Source organism: Amyelois transitella, chromosome 25, assembly GCF_032362555.1.
Source record: "Amyelois transitella isolate CPQ chromosome 25, ilAmyTran1.1, whole genome shotgun sequence".
Taxonomy (NCBI): Eukaryota; Metazoa; Arthropoda; class Insecta; order Lepidoptera; family Pyralidae; genus Amyelois; species Amyelois transitella.
The window spans coordinates 219,935-237,924 of record NC_083528.1 but is presented as its reverse complement, the minus strand read 5'-3'; the positions used below and the strand labels follow the sequence as shown (position 1 = coordinate 237,924).

General features: G+C 38.6%; 1 protein-coding gene across 2 annotated transcripts in view; it reads right to left on the bottom strand.

Annotated features, from left to right (window-relative positions):
* Nucleotides 1-17,990, bottom strand: part of LOC106141524 (transcriptional activator protein Pur-beta-B) — a 37,625-nt gene that overhangs the window by 16,710 nt on the left and 2,925 nt on the right. For both annotated transcript variants that reach the window (XM_060951634.1, XM_060951635.1), the window contains exons 2-4: nt 9,904-9,951; nt 5,579-5,691; nt 2,915-3,079 (exon numbers count right to left, since the gene is read on the bottom strand). In XM_060951634.1, the coding sequence (XP_060807617.1) occupies nt 2,915-3,079; nt 5,579-5,691; nt 9,904-9,951 (326 nt within the window). The remainder of the gene's footprint in view (nt 1-2,914; nt 3,080-5,578; nt 5,692-9,903; nt 9,952-17,990) is intronic.

Below are 17,990 nucleotides of genomic sequence, written 5' to 3'. Positions count from 1 at the left end.
ATGGATATGAAAAGGTGCTTGGTGCGTTTGGTGACGAAAAGGTGAATGATAATGGAAGAAGTGTATTAGAAATTTGTCTAGAGTGGGATCTTTTTGTGTCGAACTCAATGTTTCAACATAAAGAGATCCACACCTACACAAGAGTGGAAGGTATTTTAAAAAGTATGATAGACTTTGTGATTGTAGATGAAAGATTGAAGAACAAAGTGCTGGATACCCGTGCATATCGCGGTGCTGGCATTGACTCGGACCATTTACTGGTGATATCCCGGATAAGGGGTATCTTCAATCGCTGGCGGCACAGGGTAAGGGAGCAAACCAGCGCTTTGGAAAGAGTAAAAGTAGAAAATTTGCAAGATATGGATGTAGGTAAGAAGTATATTAATAGACTGAAGGATGAATTTGAAGATTTAGAGGAAATGAGCGATATTGAAGATGGATGGAAGGAATTTAAAAAAAGAATTGTGAAAGTAGCTGTTGAAGTGTGTGGTGTAAGTAGAAGAAGGAAAGGAAAAAATCACAAAAATGCGTGGATGAGTAAAGATGTGCAAGAACTTGTGCGATTAAAGAAGAAAGTATGGCTGGATTTGTTAGCAGCAAAAGCTAACTTAAGAATGCAAGAGGTTATAGATGAAGATGTGAATGAAGCACGTAAGGAATATAAGAAAATGAAAGATTTGGTTAAGAAAGCTGTGATTAGAAAGAAAGAAGAGTATAAAGAGGATTTTGATAAAAGGCTATCAGAAGACTTTCAGTCAAATCTGAAAGTATTCTGGAAATCCGTAAGGTCAGCCCGAGGAAATACTATAACCAGAGAGCTGACTAGGATCAGATGCCAGGATGGTAGCGTTGTGAAAGGAGAAGAATGTGTACTAAAGATATGGAAGGACTATTTTGAAAGTTTATTTGAAAAAAAAGGAAGGAAATAAGAAAGATTTCTGCTATAGCGAAGAAAAAGAGAATGAGATGGAAGGCGAAATTGAAATGTTCGAAATTGTGGAAGCACTTAAGAGTATGAAAGCGGGAAAGGCTGCTGGGTGTGATAGAGTGTCGGTCGAGATGCTTAAAGCAGGAAAAGGCGTAGTAGCTAGTCAGTTGTACTGCCTTTTCAATTTGTGTTGGAGAAGCGGCCGAGTACCAAAAGATTGGTGTAAGGCTGTTATCGTGCCACTTTACAAAGGAAAAGGGTCACAGCTGGACTGCAAAAATTATCGTGGTATAAGCCTGCTTAGCGTCGTCGGCAAATTGTATGCTAAGGTATTGATTAATAGAGTCAGGAATGAAACTGATGACAAAATATGGGATGCTCAAGCGGGATTTCGAAAGGGAATGGGATGTACTGATCAGGTCTTTTCCTTGCGGTGCATAGCCGAAAAGTTTTTGGCCAAGAGTCAAAAAGTCTATTGCACATTCGTAGATCTGGAAAAGGCCTATGACAGAGTTGAGAGGAATGAATTGTGGTCAGCACTTTCTATGCATGGGGTGAGCAGTCTCTTAATACGAGCACTGAAATCCTTATATGAGGATTCGAGTGCTTGTATCAGGATAAACGGAGCGCACACTGAGTGGTTTAAGATTGAGAAAGGCGTTAGGCAAGGATGTGTTGCGTCACCGTGGCTGTTCAACCTATTTATGGATAGCTGTTTGACAGATTTGAAAGAGTCTAAAAGTGGATTAAGGATGAATGAGTTACTCGTCAAATGTCTGCTCTATGCCGACGATCAGGTTATACTGGCGTCATCAGCGGAGGAGTTACAGGAGATGGTAAACTGTATGCATGAAGCTTTAAAAGAGAAAGGAATGAAAGTGAACGTAAGTAAAACTAAAACACTGGTTTTTGAAATGGAGAAAGAAATGACAGCATGTAATATTTTGATTGGAGGAGAAAAAGTGGAGCAAGTGAAAGAGTTTGTATATCTAGGATCAAAGTTTACATCAGATGGCAAGTATGATAGTGATATTGAAAGGAGAGTGAACGCGGGGAACATGGTGAATGGAGCTTTGCATGCCTTTATGAGCAGTCAGAAACTATCCAAAAAGGCTCGACTGGCTGTGCACAGGGGCGTGTTGGTCCCGACATTAATGTATGGGAGTGAAAGTTGGGTATGGCAAAAGAAGCATGAAAGCAGAATAAATGCAGTGGAAATGAGAGCGTTAAGGAGTATGATGGGTGTGAAATTGAGTGACAGGATAAGGAACAGCGTGATAAGGGAATGTTGTGATGTGAAAGAAGATGTAGTTACAGGAATAGAAAAGGGTATGTTAAGATGGTTCGGTCATGTGGAGAGGATGAATGAAAGCAGGTTGACTAAGCAGATATACAAGGAGAGTGTGGAGGGAAAGGTCGGAGTGGGAAGACCTAGACGAACGTATCTTGATCAAATTAAGGACGTCCTGGTAAAGGGTCAGGTCAAAAGTACCCGAAACCGCCGAGCTTGTATGAAGAGAGTTATGAATGTGGACGAAGCGAAAGAAGTATGCAGAGATCGTGGCAAGTGGAAAGAGGTAGTCTCTGCCTACCCCTCCGGGAAAGAGGCGTGATTTTATGTATGTATGTATGTATGTTTAAGCATTACATATATATTACATACATACATAACATACATATAGTTACGTCTATATCCCTTGCGGGGTAGACAGAGCCAACAGTCTTGAAAAGACTGAATGGCCACGTTCAGCTATTTCGCTTAATGATAGAATTGAGATTCAAATAGTGACAGGTTGCTAGCCCATCGCCTAAAGAAGAATCCCAAGTTAAAGCCTATCCCATAGTCGCCTTTTACGACATCCATGGGAAAGAATACAGTAATTGTTCTAGATGTGAATCTATTTTCTCTTGTTTTTCGACATCCGCGGGAAAAAGATGTAATGGTCCTATTCTAAGGTCCCGATATACCAGTAGACACCTCCGTACCTTGAGCATCATCTCTGACTTGAGTTTCCCGTCGTCTGGCACGTTGTCTGGATTGGGGGGACCCAATGAGGAGTAGTAATCGCTAAAGCTGGACAAGTGGTCCCGGAACTCCGCCGCTGTGGACATCGCCAGGAATATCTGGCTGCGACGACCGTCGGCGCCGATCTGAAACAACAAGTTAAAATTAATAGTCTTTAGTAACCTCGATACAATTTGTGTTATATTATTCTACCACTCCAGTTATTTTCTACTACAATCCGTTGGGCAGCTTCAATGCCACAGACACCCACAGCCAGACATGTCCAAATTAACACTCCGTCGTTTTTTCGTCGGGGGTTAAAACAGAAAACGGCTTGTTATCCTCCTGGCTTATCCCTGTTCCTTTCTTTTTTGGGAGGAGGGTTTCGCCTATGGTCACGAACCAGGAATTTTTATTTTAATCAGGTCATATCACAAAAAGCCTTTTTGCTTAACAGCTTCTGCCCTCGGCGATAAATTGACTCAACTTAAATCGTGTTTAATCCAGTTGCTCAAATCTTTTTAAACAGGGTTAATTTAATTGATATGCATGTTAGTTTATTGGTGAGGCTAAAGCATTTGGGCATTTTTGGTTCAAATTATGTTCAAAATATGATGGGAAGTCTACTGCTAACAATATTCACGATAAAGCATAACAATTTCCTTCTAATGAATAATTAATGAAGGAGGCTACGCCATGCAGACATGGCATAATCCAGTTTCAACTTTGGGTTGAGACGCGTGTGTGAGGTACCTACCTATGAAACAACTAGACCGAACGATATGAAAGATGGGAGTGTTATGACTGGTGGTAAGGGTATTCAAGTAAAGAAACCTGTAAGTGATAATTTACACAGAGATAAGAGTGATTGATTTATTATGTTTCAAGAAAATTGCATGAATCCTAAACCGAAACCGAAAGAAGGTGATCATCATGACCTTTTTTGTAAATTTCTTTTTTTTGTAAACTGACTTACTTTGCGTGTTCCCGCAATGCTTGTGGACCTAAATTCCGCCTTGGTAGGGCCCACTACGTCACTGACACGGTTACTAATTTATATTACGATGATAATACGAGTACAATATGACAAGAAATTTAGTTCCAATTCAAACTGTCTTGTGGTAATCCAGGCTAACGTCATATAATAAATTAATGCAACATAGCAGAGCATCGGATGCAACATTTGCATAAACACAAATGCACAAATGGCAACAAGCACGGAACAATTCATAATCCACATAAATATGTCGCCGGTTATAATTTAATGGGATCTTAATCATAGCATTTTACTTCTTCGCTTGAAGAATAAAAAGAAATCATAAGAAAGGATCCAATGTGCGCTATTTGTTGTACTTGTTCGTTTCATACATACATCAAATTACGCCTTTTTGCCGGAGGAGTAGGCAGAGACTACAGCTTTCTTCGCTTCATCCACATTCATAACTCTCTTCATGCAAGCTCGGCGGTGTCGGATACTTATGACTTGACCTTTTGCCAGGACGTCCTTATTTTGATCAAGGTACCGCTTCAACGCCCACTTATTAACCTATGCGTGGCTCTGTCTACCCCGTAAGGGATAAAGACGTGATTAACTAAAGAAGGTAGTTAATATCATATCTGAAGGAAACAAACACGCGTTCCGATCCTTTAAAGTTATAAAGAGACTTGAATTAGTGAAGACAATAGATTATTATAACATTTCAAGTAAAATTACTTGAAAGAAGTGAAATTTTTATATAAAATCATTCTTCTGGCTTTTGGTCTAAATTGCGTTTTCACAGAAAAAAAAACTCAAACCTATAAACACGATACAAAAGTGGAAAAATCAGGGAATCCCATCGAACAGTCGATCGGAGGAACCCCCTGATTTGACCTAAACCGATAAAATGGGAACTTTACAACATGACATATTTGTAGCACGAAAGTAGTGAAAAAAATTCATTCCATTTTTTTATCAGGCAGAGCGGTGGCAGGTCAGTGACCGATACTCGCTTATCGAAACATTACATAAGCACAATCGGCGCTTAGTATTTCAGTAATAACATAGATTGCAGATGTGTAATTGATTTGTATTTGCGTAAAACAAGACAATAAAGCTTTATATGGACTTCTAACAATTAGGATGTTGAATTAAATTATCTGATATAATTAAAGTATTAAAAAATTAAATAATGAATAAGCAATGAACCCTGAAATAAGTATCTTACACAATCAAAAAAATTACAATAATTGTATTCCGTATAAAAATAACTTTTATCTTCTCAAACGCTTTTGATTGCGTCCACAATGTGACAGTCATGTTCAAAAGTCAACTAATGTGGCTTTCGAATGCAATCTCAATAAATTGAAGTATTATGTAGAGGCATACTAAAAAATTAACCTAAAATAGTTGAAAGAAGTTACGATAGAGAGTTAATATTATTTGCTTTGATGGAGGACCACAGGGGTTCATTCTGGGTCTACTTCTTTTTCTGTCTCTTTTTACTTTTTTCGGAAGTAAAAATTATGCTCGTGTACTTTAATTAAAGAAATGGGATTACGACGTAACAACTGCACTAATAAGATGCTTATATTTGGGTCGAAAAACATTATAGGTAGGTAGTTGTCATTTTAAAATCGTAATTTATGCTCGATTTTGTACTGACCTCCGCAACTTTAATGAACCGCCCCCGCCGGTTCTGCTTCACGTCGAGGTAGAACCGCTTAGACTGGATCTGAAGCATCTTCGTCGCCAGCTCCTGTTCCTGTTGCTGCTGACCTGCAAACAGACACATCGAATTTACATTACATATTTACTTAACAATTTTATGTATACCAAACTAGCTTTTGCTAGCCAGAGGCTACTGTTAAACGCAAGTTCTGATTTTTTTTTTAATGCCTAAGAATGTTCTCTTAGTCTGCACTAAGAGAAACTTTGGGTAACTTGTGACAGCTCCCAAGTTACCCAAAAAAAAATCTTCATGCAAAATATCGACTTCCTACGCCTTCTAGTTTGATTCAACGTTTTCTGTCTGTCACTGACTCAGTTTTAAATCTATAGCCTTTAGGGATTTTCAGAATAAAGCCTATGTAAGTACTCCTCAAGTATTCTATCTATGGTCCAAATTTCATCAAAATCAGTATAGTAGTTTGAGTTTATTCGTTACAAACAAAAATAAAAGCCATTTATGATTATAATATTAGTGTGGATATTGATTGATGATTGTCACCGTAAGCGTATGTCATTGGTGAGCTGCGATGCTGGTCTTCCCCGAAAGCGAAAAAGTATTTAATGTTAAAATAAATTAAATAAAAATGGAAGGGAGGAAAGGGTCTTACTGTCCCCCCGCACTCTGTACAATACCCGTAACTACCATGACGTCTACATACCTGTCAAAAGCAATAAATTAGAATCTCTCCACAATCTTACCTCAACTAAAACCACCGATTTATCTCTCACCTAATCTTTATCGCAACCCACAATTTTATCTCTTTATATAGACCCTTAAATTTACCCGATCTGACATTAGGAGTAACCTATATACTTATATCATTTGGTAATCTTCAGTTAGCCAGCAGTTATCTGGCAGGTGGGCGATCCCGATAATTTGGGGGAACAAAGACCACCTCACCCCCTTCACCCTACCACCCTTTCTCCCAATCTAGCCCGAGTGTCTCGGAGTGTCCCGTCCTTTGGAAGGTCGGGACACGGCCTTAAAATAGATAATAATAATAATATCGTGACGGATTGAAACGGCGATGAAAACAATATGTCGTTCAAGCAGTCTTTGAACAACTTCGATTGTGATGGGGTTTTGAAAAGTAAAGGTTTAAATAGTTAATTCAATTATTTGATTCATGGATTCCATTCTTCTTTCAAACACAAACGCATTTCTACAAATAGTCACCGAAACTCGCGTCAACTTTATAATAACCGTCTTTTTAATCAGTGGGTTAAAACAAACTCGAATGATTACGAAAACACTAATGAAGTAATACGAACTCGTAATTATGATCAGGAACCGGCTCAGCAGCGTCGGTTATAGCGGTACGTTACGTAGTCCATTTTTCGGGCTAAAATTAACAATCCTTTATATAAATTGTGGATTATTACAGCTTTTTACAGATAGACATATATCATTTCTTTAAACAGAGCAAAAAGTCACAAGCCTCAAATGCGAAAAAGTATTTAATGTTAAAATAAATTAAATAAAAATGGAAGGGAGGAAAGGGTCTTACTGTCCCCCCGCACTCTGTACAATACCCGTAACTACCATGACGTCTACATACCTGTCAAAAGCAATAAATTAGAATCTCTCCACAATCTTACCTCAACTAAAACCACCGATTTATCTCTCACCTAATCTTTATCGCAACCCACAATTTTATCTCTTTATATAGACCCTTAAATTTACCCGATCTGACATTAGGAGTAACCTATATACTTATATCATTTGGTAATCTTCAGTTAGCCAGCAGTTATCTGGCAGGTGGGCGATCCCGATAATTTGGGGGAACAAAGACCACCTCACCCCCTTCACCCTACCACCCTTTCTCCCAATCTAGCCCGAGTGTCTCGGAGTGTCCCGTCCTTTGGAAGGTCGGGACACGGCCTTAAAATAGATAATAATAATAATATCGTGACGGATTGAAACGGCGATGAAAACAATATGTCGTTCAAGCAGTCTTTGAACAACTTCGATTGTGATGGGGTTTTGAAAAGTAAAGGTTTAAATAGTTAATTCAATTATTTGATTCATGGATTCCATTCTTCTTTCAAACACAAACGCATTTCTACAAATAGTCACCGAAACTCGCGTCAACTTTATAATAACCGTCTTTTTAATCAGTGGGTTAAAACAAACTCGAATGATTACGAAAACACTAATGAAGTAATACGAACTCGTAATTATGATCAGGAACCGGCTCAGCAGCGTCGGTTATAGCGGTACGTTACGTAGTCCATTTTTCGGGCTAAAATTAACAATCCTTTATATAAATTGTGGATTATTACAGCTTTTTACAGATAGACATATATCATTTCTTTAAACAGAGCAAAAAGTCACAAGCCTCAAATGCCACGTTTAACAAGATAATTAATTTATGGAGTAATTGAGAATTCAGACATGGTGACTAATAAGAAAGAAAGTTTATACCTATGATTAACTTGACTATTAACAAAATATGGGTATAACCTATATACAATTTATATGAATCACAATTCTATAAGTAAGCCAAACAGCTGAACGTGGCCTATCAGTATTTTAAGGACTGTCGGCTCTGTCTTCCCCGTAAGGGACATACAATTGATTATTTGTATGTACATAATGTATGTATGTATGTATATGTATGGATGTTTTTATATACTGACAATCAGATGGAGCTTATGCTTTACTAGAGAACGGAAAAATTCCAATCATTGCCGATTCCTTTCAAGAAAAATCAAAGTATGTACCAGCTGCTACTCTTTTTGAAACGCAGACTGTAAAAGTCAATCAAGACAAGTTAACTTGCTGTTCTTCTTTTAGACAATGGGCCAACGTGTCACTATTTGAATCTCAATTCCATCATTAAGCTATACAGCTGAACGTGACCTTACAGTCATCATGACTATTGGCTCTGTCTAAGCGATAAAGACATATATGGATGGATAGATTTCCCTTACCACGGGATTTCCAGGATTTTTCTTTTAGTTATCTTCTCTCTTAACCTAGATCATATATGGAACCTACATGCCAAATCTCTTGACTGAACTGATGGGGCTGCGCGTTACCCTCTTTTATCATAGATCCCGGTACGTTTTGTTTATAAACTACTTCAAACACTGTATCGGATAAGGAATTCCTGGAAATAATTAGCGTAAGTCTCCCTCGGCAGACGACACCCACTCGCCACTCGTCTGTGCGTCTGTTCGGGTGGGCGTTCACTCGGAAACTCGAGAGAGTTAGCGGCAATTACGTAGGCTTTTCATATTATCACGATATATATTATAACATATCACAATAATTTTCAGGAGTTTCATAAATATCGTACGGTTATTGATTCGCGTGCAAATTTTTACAATACATAACAAACATATATTCTTCCTCCTAGCGTAATATCTGGTTACATCCTCACTTTTCTCCAGAGGAGCCTGGGGTTTGCTTTTTCAACATGATCCTAGATTGGGACTTTACACGAATACGTCTTTTTCTAATACAGGGCAGACATTGCCTACATTCTCGATAACAGCTGCAATAAAGTGGATGGAAATGCTTAAGAGCGAAAGAGATGGAAGAGACTAATTAAAGAAGAAGAAGATTGTATTTTGTACAATAAAGTTTCAATAAATAAACCTTTGCTGATCATAGTTTAGGCATTTTAAAATATAACAACTCCAACCAATCATTCCCATGGATGTCGCAAAAGGCGACTAAGGGATAGGCTTATAAACTTGGGATTCCTCTTATTGGCGATGGGTTAGCAATCTGCCACTATTTGAATCTCAATTCAGTCATGAAGTCGTACACGTAAACGTGACCTATCTTTTCAAGACTGCTGGGTTTTTCTACCCCCCAAAAAACGTGACCATTAGTATGTATCTATGTAAACTCTACTGATTTCTAAAAAAGGCTTATTGGTCAATCTCTTTTCACATACGCTCGTGAGATCTATGTCTAACTTCAGGGCCGACCTTCGTCCTAACTTTGAAAAGCACTGAACGATCACTAATTAGTAAAAGGTTTCATCCAGCCATAACTTTGCATTCGCACCACGCACTCAACAAGGTGAAACCTGTATCTTACATACATGAATACTACATATAAATTACGCTTGATATTTTTTTATTCAATATTGGATCAGGCATTTTCTTCTATCACACCTGATCTATCAAAGAGATACCTATTTCAATGTTCTTGACTACTTTTGTATCCATATTTTGTATGATAATAGTACTATTTTTCCCGAAAGATTTTCAAAAAAAGCAAAATCTAGTAGAAAATGTACTCACCGGAGTCAAAATTGTTTCCACCCGCGTCCATGCCTTGACCATGATATTCTGAAACGTCAAGGGATCTGTTATTAGTTACAATATAATCTTTATTACCGACAGCGGCCAATGGAGCTGGTCGCTTGGCTACGATGACCACTGTCCATCATCACCATGAAGTTTGTCCTTTATAGAGCTAGCACAAGTTCCTAAAGGCCACTTCGCACCAAATACGCGAAATTTTAAAAACAAAACACGCAGAAATATTTTTATTTTCATGTAGTATATAGATAAATAATGTTGTATTTTAAGTCGAACTTTCAAAATGTCGCGTCTTTTGGCTTTGTCTACCCCGCAAGGGCTATAGACGTGATTATATGTATGTATCAAGCCAGGAAGATGTAAAATGAAAAAAGTTAAAAAAGAAATTATATAAAATTAGTCAAACGATTCGCAGGGACACAATGCAGCCTTTCTTTGCAAGCTGTTAAGTTTTGAAGATCGTTAGTTTATTATAGTTCCAAGTAAACTACATCGTAATAATATTCATTGAAAAAAAATTTTTACAAGGAATGAACGAATGTCATATACTTATAATAGTTAGGTACTTATGATTAAATAAAACAATCCTTCTTCTGTGAAACAATATAACATATAATTTTTCTATAATAATTAATTTCAACACACGTAATTTACATAAAAGCAATCACACTCTTAAATAAAAGCCTTCGTCTAATAATATAACATAAACATTAAATTATTTATGAGCCATTGTTAAACTTTGATTGGGGTGTACTCGTGTGTAAATTTTAACATGTTTAAGTTTTTCAGCGGGCAGGCCAGAGTCACGCAAGCGATGCACGCTTATGTGATAACGTGCCTGTTTGCCACATCACTGAAGACAGGATTAGAAAATCATGATGGTTACTATATAACTTTGGGTTGTTATTTTGTTCTTTACTTGCTTAAGTGCCGTGTGGTTCCCGGCAATTAATAATAGGACCATTCTTTATCTTTCCCATGAAAGGCGACTAAGGGATACGCTAATAAACTTGGGATTATTCCTGTAGGCGATGGGCCAGCAACCTGTCACTATTTGAATCTCAGTTCCATCATTTAGCCATAGAACTGTACGTGGCCTTTTACTGACTGTGTCTATCCCGCAAGGGATATAGACGTTGCTATATATATGTATCTAACTAGGCATACCGTGTGCAGGTCAGATAGCAACAGCGACGTGCGTTTATAATCGAATAGAGCTGGCGCGCCGCTCTAAGTGGGTTACGTCCATTCCGTTACTGTTATGGGCAGATTGATGGACAGGCCATCAGACTACCTAGTATCTGCCAACACAGCCGTGTGGTTCCCGGCACCAATAAAAAAAAAAGAATAGGACCACTCCATCTCTTTCCCATGGATGTCGTAAAAGGCGACTAAGGGATATGCTTACAAACTTGGGATTCTTTTTTAGGCGACAGGCTAGCAACCTGTCACTATATGAATCTCAATTCTATCATTAAGCTTAATAGCCGAACGTGGCCTTTCAGTCTTTTCAAGACTGTTGACTCTGTCTACCCCGTAAGAGATATAGACGTGATGATATGCATTTATGTATGTATCTACCAACGATCCGGGAAACATCGTGAGGAAACCTACGGAACTGGATGTGTTACCATGAACCAACATAGGTTAAGGTTCCGTGCAAAGGTCGCGGAGATCAGATAGGAGTCGCTTCGTGTAAACACCTGACTCACCTAATCCAGGATCCATGGTCAAAGGCGTACCCCGGGCTCCTTTCCAGTGTTTGTGAAGATGACACATTTTACAAAACCAATATTGATAACAACTACTGCATTTTTTTCCCATGGATGCCGTAACAGGCGACTAAGATATAGGCTTATAAACTTTGGATTCTTCTTTGAGGCGATGGGCTAACAACCTGTCACTATTTTATTCTCAATTCTGTTACTTAAATTTGAATTATTAATCCAAACACTCTTACAAGCTTTTCAAGACTGTTTGTTCTGTCTACCCTGCAAGGGATATAGACGTGATGTATGTAATGTTTTGTACTGGTTAGTGTGTGGTAAGTGTTAACTTTTGTTGTGTAAGTTACAGAAGTAGATAATATTGTTATAATATATTTTTCGCTATCGCATTAGGTCAGAACCTGTAATGATAGGTTGTGAGATTTTGAAAATTAAAAAAAAACTTACCTCACACTAACCAGTTATAACTAACCTTGTTAGTGAAACTGAAAATAAGTGGCAAGTGGAAAGCTGTAGTCTCTGCTTACCCTTCCCGAAAAAATGCGAGATTTTATGTATGTATGTATATGTATAGTTAGTCTCTGTACAAACCCATAGATTTCTCTCACCCACAGGATTGTAAAAACAACTCTAGACATATAAGGTCATCGACTCGCCAGCCGCCACACAATACGCTGACGGTCGTAACATCCATGGTGCTCGTAAAATTCGAAATTTACTACAGACTGAGCTGGTTAAACGTCACGGGTGATCGGTCTTGGAAGGGGGGAGGGTTATGTATTAAAGGGGGGAGAGGGGGGAATGGATGCAGTTGCACAAGCCGCATTGAAGCGACGCCGGCACCGCGCACTGATTAACAAGCATGCCTAAACAGGATTATTGGAAGAAACGGTTGGAATTGAAACTATTCGAGACTTGGGTTAGTCCGAAAGTAAGACAAAAGAGTATAAAATAAGCAGTCTGTCTAAACAATGAATATTGTTTAAAACGGAACGAAAATCTAACATATAAATAACTGATTGATCGATAAACACCAGCTACCATCCCTATATCTATCTATAATATACTAAATATATCTATCTATAATATACTAAATAGGTAATGGAAAATCAGGGATATCATCCACAATCAAAGTGGCCTCCAGTCTTTTCAAGACTGTTGGCTCTACCCAGCAAGGGATATACACGTGATAGATTTATGAAAATCTAATTATTTCCTACTAGCTGTGCCCGCAACTGCGTCCGCGTCGAACAGTTATTTCGGGCATCATTGAAGCCCTCAAGGATGAATAATTTTCACCGTTATTTTCACATTTTCCATTATGTCTTTGCTCCTTATAGTTGCAGCGTGATGTTATACATATAGCCTAAAGCCTTAAGAATTGAAATCCATACATATAATAAAACTGTAACTGAACTTTGTCTGTACATTGAAGATATTTAAGAAAAAAATTTATAAAGGGTCTTTTTAAGGTCAATAGAAGCCAAAACAAATTTTTTTAGAATTTTTGTCAAAAATTATTCATCCTTGATATGAGCTTGGTTTCAATGATGCCCAAAATAACTATTCCACGCGGACGAAGTCGCGGGCACAGCTAGTAGACAATAATCATGATTTTATAATTGTATGCTTCATAAATAGTACATCATTATAGTCGAGTGAGGCGGGCGTAACACATCACCTGGCATCGATCTTTGTGAAAAAATGAATAGGTGCAGTTGCAAGCAGGCTGCACGAACGTTACCACATCGATACTCGATGAGGATACGATTAAATCGATTTCACTTTATAATTGCACTTTCCGAATAAATCATCCGGTCAGAGTTATAATTTCTAATATTGTACGCATTCTTCTTCTTCAGTGACTTAAGTACCTACTTACCACTCTGGAGAGGAGCCCAGGGTATGCCTTTGACCATGGATTCTGGATTGGGTGAGTCAGGTTTTTACACGAAGCGACTCCCATCTGACCTCCGCAATCATTTCAGGTAAACCTAACCCATATTGGATCATCTTTACACATCTAGTTTCCTGAATGTACAGGTTTCCTCGCGATTTTTTTCTCTCACCGTAAGAGCATCGGTTAGTATTCAATGTACTTACTTATAATTTTCTCGACAATAGTCATTGATACATGCAGTGGACACTCACAACGATCAAAAATATAAAAGGTGTGTCTGGTGGTCTCAAAAACACCCATGAAAGTTTGATAAAAGATTACATTTTTACCTTACCGTGACAGCGAAAATAACCCAATATTTAACATGTTCGATAAGAATAGTTAGCAACAGTGGGTGTGCCGCATGATAATGCCCTCAAAAGCGCCTGTCTAGGCCGCGGCGTCACTCGCGCCCCCGTTCCGACAACCGCGAAAACTTCTCAATAAATGCCCGTCATTTCATTGGCGGACACCCACACCGCACATGTACACGACTCAAGTCATCGACCCCCGAATCAGCAACAGTTATATATCTTGTAACCCATTCAGCGACAACGCTATGACCATTCATTTTGGAACGATAAGACTCGCTAAATTTAGAAATATTCGAGGAATCAGGCCTGAAAAATAGGTCTTGATCGTAAAATTTAAAATAAAACTGAACAGGCATCTAGGCGTACACGATTCATCGATGACGTTATTGTGAAAACGCGATGTTCAAGAGACATTACTGTGTAAAATAATTCAATTGAAAAAGCAATGAGCAGGAATTAAGAGTATGTATATTTTGTAATAGATACATTTTACCGCTCATAAGCTCTTTGGAGCAGTCGTATTAAGAGTTGTTCAAGGATTTTTAGGATGAAATACAAGAAAATAAGTGGAAATAAAAACATTCGTAATACCTTAATATGGCAACACATACCGGCTTCGTCTTATTTCCACGAGTTATGGCTGTGCGAAGAAGTCAATTTCCTAACATCCATTTCATTACACACACTAAGAAATTTTCGCTAGTAGATAATAATATAGGTGGTGCAAATTGATGATTTCATGCTATGCACGCTGAGTCGTCGGTCTAGGTAGCCATCTGACGGTTACCGCAGCACATCAGCCGATGTGATCCATTCTTTGAGCTCATAATTTCTAAGCACGTTTTTGCTATAAAGCTTTGGCCTTATAGCCAAATAGCCTTATAGCAAAAATTGGCCTTTGAAGTGGAATTGTGATAGAAGAAGACTATGTTTATGAAGTAGTTCTTTGTAAATCCAGTTACCTAGACTATTTAGACCCCGGACTAAGGGTACGACCACACTGAAGTGAAGATGGTAAATATATGTATAAAGCGAGACAAAACGATACTAATTCACTAGAATCGAGAGGTGCAAAAAGTTGCGAGGGGCCTGTTATTTCTATGTAGCGAGACCGTGCAAGGCGCGCTTATGTAAGTGGTTCAAGGCAGTTCATTGGCTGGCGGCTCAGACGCGAGCTAGACGGGCAAAAAAGTGAAACCTGCGTTTTTGCGCAAGCGCTGAATGGAGCCCGGGTCTCTGCTGCGCGAGCGCACATATCCGACTATCAGTGATAATTACTGGCTTTGTAATTGTATGGTTTTCTTGGATAATCGTTCCGTTACAAACTTATAACAGTATGCACACACATAAACGACCCTTACGGGGAAGACTGAGCTAAGACAAAAGACTACAACGTTACATTAGGTTGGACTGGGTGACTTTATAATGTACTTGAGCTTAATAAGCTTCCTTCCTCCCTAAAAATAGAGTTACCTTTAAATTGAATGTCTCCATGACGAGTTTTCTATCAAACCAACAGCCTTACAAAAGGTAGGTAAAGGAACTTTTGCGTAAGTTGTCTAAGCACACATTTTGCTACAAACGATCTTTCTGTTAATTTGCAAAAGGAACAGATTTGCTGCACAGTTGTAAATTGTAGACCCCCGATCAGCATCCATTCTTGATAAATGCTTCGCTTCTTTACGACAAACAGAATGACAGAAGTGAGAAGTTTTCAGCAGGATCCCGTGGATCGTAACAAACTTGTTTGGCATAAGACGCAACTATAAAGATGAGGAAGCTTGCGCACACGCAAGTACCAAAATACTTCACAGTAGTCGAGTATCCAAAGTTCGTAATTCCTAAGAAACATTTATTATCTATGGTCCTGGCAGAATCATCAGCGTCGCAGTCAGTGCCTATACCTGCGACATTATGCTGAGTCAGGACCTTTTCACTGACCATCTTTGTTCGTGGTACATACATACACATTGCACATTCACCTTTGTTATCACTGTTAATTATGCATTTAACTAACAAATGTAATGTGATAGTGAATAGGTAAAGCTTTCATATATCTATCTTTATAAGCAAGAGCATCAGCTTCAATTTACATAGCTCTGAAAATATGTTCAATAATTATGATTTCGGTGTTACGATGCAAATCCTCGACCTCTGGGTCATAAGACGCCTAGACCACTGGACCAGACAGTCGCACAGTGTGACGTCACGCCGCCGTCACGCGTGTAATGAACAAAAACCTGTCTGTTCGGTTTTACACAAAACATTGCAAATGTCTACTTTATATAGCGTATAAAATACCTATTATTATATGAGTTTTTGTGTTTTTATTTCGGTTCATAAAATACAAAGAATGAGGAGGTAATAAGTACTTACAATGAGCGACCACTACCACTGGGAATCTGATCATACAGGATCAGAATTAGACACACATTCAACTGCCTAAATTCTTCAGATTATCTGTGATAATCTATATACCCTGTGGGGTATTTCCCTCACGAAAGGAGAGGTTAAGAGTACTCGAAAGTATCTTGTTTTAATGTTAATGAAGCGAAAGAAGAATTCAGGGAGCGTGGCAAGTGGGAAGTAGTAGTCTGTCTCCGGGAAAGAGGCGTGATCTTATGTATTTCTGTCGTCATATGGTCATCAAACAATCTATAATAACCTCTCGCTCCTTTCAAATCTAGAATGGCTAATTGTGGCGACATCTCTACGCCACAAGTCACACCAGTCCAGAGCGTAGAGTCTGAATCGCGCAAGTTAAGATTTCACGGATACCCTGTGGATCTTCCCTGTGGTGGCGGTAAAACCCGAATCATCGCTCCCGCTACACTAATCAACTTAAAGTTTTTCTGTTTGGTCAGCTGGTAGACTGGTTAAGAATGCCAAACGGCATTAAGTCCGCCTTTTGTACATATTTTTTTATTCAATCATTTTTTTATTAAAAAAATAATTAAAATTATTTCTCCGAACACGTGTTACCTAAAATGTTAGCATCTTTCGAAGCCTCTCTACCGAAAACTTTTTTATTGTGCCTGATAAACCATATCAGCCAGGGTTAATCCTCACGGCACCGATCGCCATGCCCAAAAGGCCCCATTGCCAAACAGAGCCGCGTACCAACATGGCCGCAGACAGACAGCCATGACCTACATTTTTTTGGCACGCATGACACAAAGAGCTAACAGGAAATCGCAATTGCTAGATGCCGGCCGTTTCTCCGCCATGTACCTACGATCCGATTAGATTTTGCACGTTATTGAAATTTCTATTGAAAATATTAAGATCAGTTAAAATATCATGTGTGCGAGAAACTATGAGAAAGCGCGAAAAAAGACAAAGATTTATATGTGCTATTATCAAAATATAAAAATTACATAAATCACACCTCTTTCCCGGAGGAGTAGGCAAAGACCACATCTTTCCACTTGCCACGATCCCTGCATATTTTTCGCTTCCACATTGATAATTCTCTTTATTCAAGCTCGTTGGTTTTGGATACTCTTGACCTAACCTTTTGCTAAAACGTCTCAAATTTGAACAAGGTAGTACGTCTAGGCCTTCCCACTTCAACAGTCATATTCGTGTGAATATGACTGTTAACTTTGACTCGGTTGACTAAGTAAATATACGAAAGAAATTTCATTCATCCTCTGGCCTTGACCAAAACATCTAAGCATTCCCTTTTCTATTTCTGTCACTATCTTCTTTCACATCACAACTTTCCCTTACCACGCTGTTCTTCATCCTCAATTTTATATCTTTGATACTCCTAAGCGCTCTCATTTTCTCCGAGTTTATTCTGCTTTCGTGCTTTTTCTGCCATACCCAACTTTCACTCCCATACATAAGTGTTGGAACCAACACGCCCCTACCTTAGGATACAAGACTTAAAGGAGTGCATAGTGTGCAAATAAAGGACAAGAGCTTAACTAAGTAAATCTATCTAAAATTCTCAATTTCTGGTTGGCTAGCGGTTTCTACCAAAAAATTCTACTACCTTACACAACCTATTTCTATGAATGCTGTAAGCACTAAGCACCAACATACAGAACATCACTCCATCTCATTCCCATGGGTGTCGTA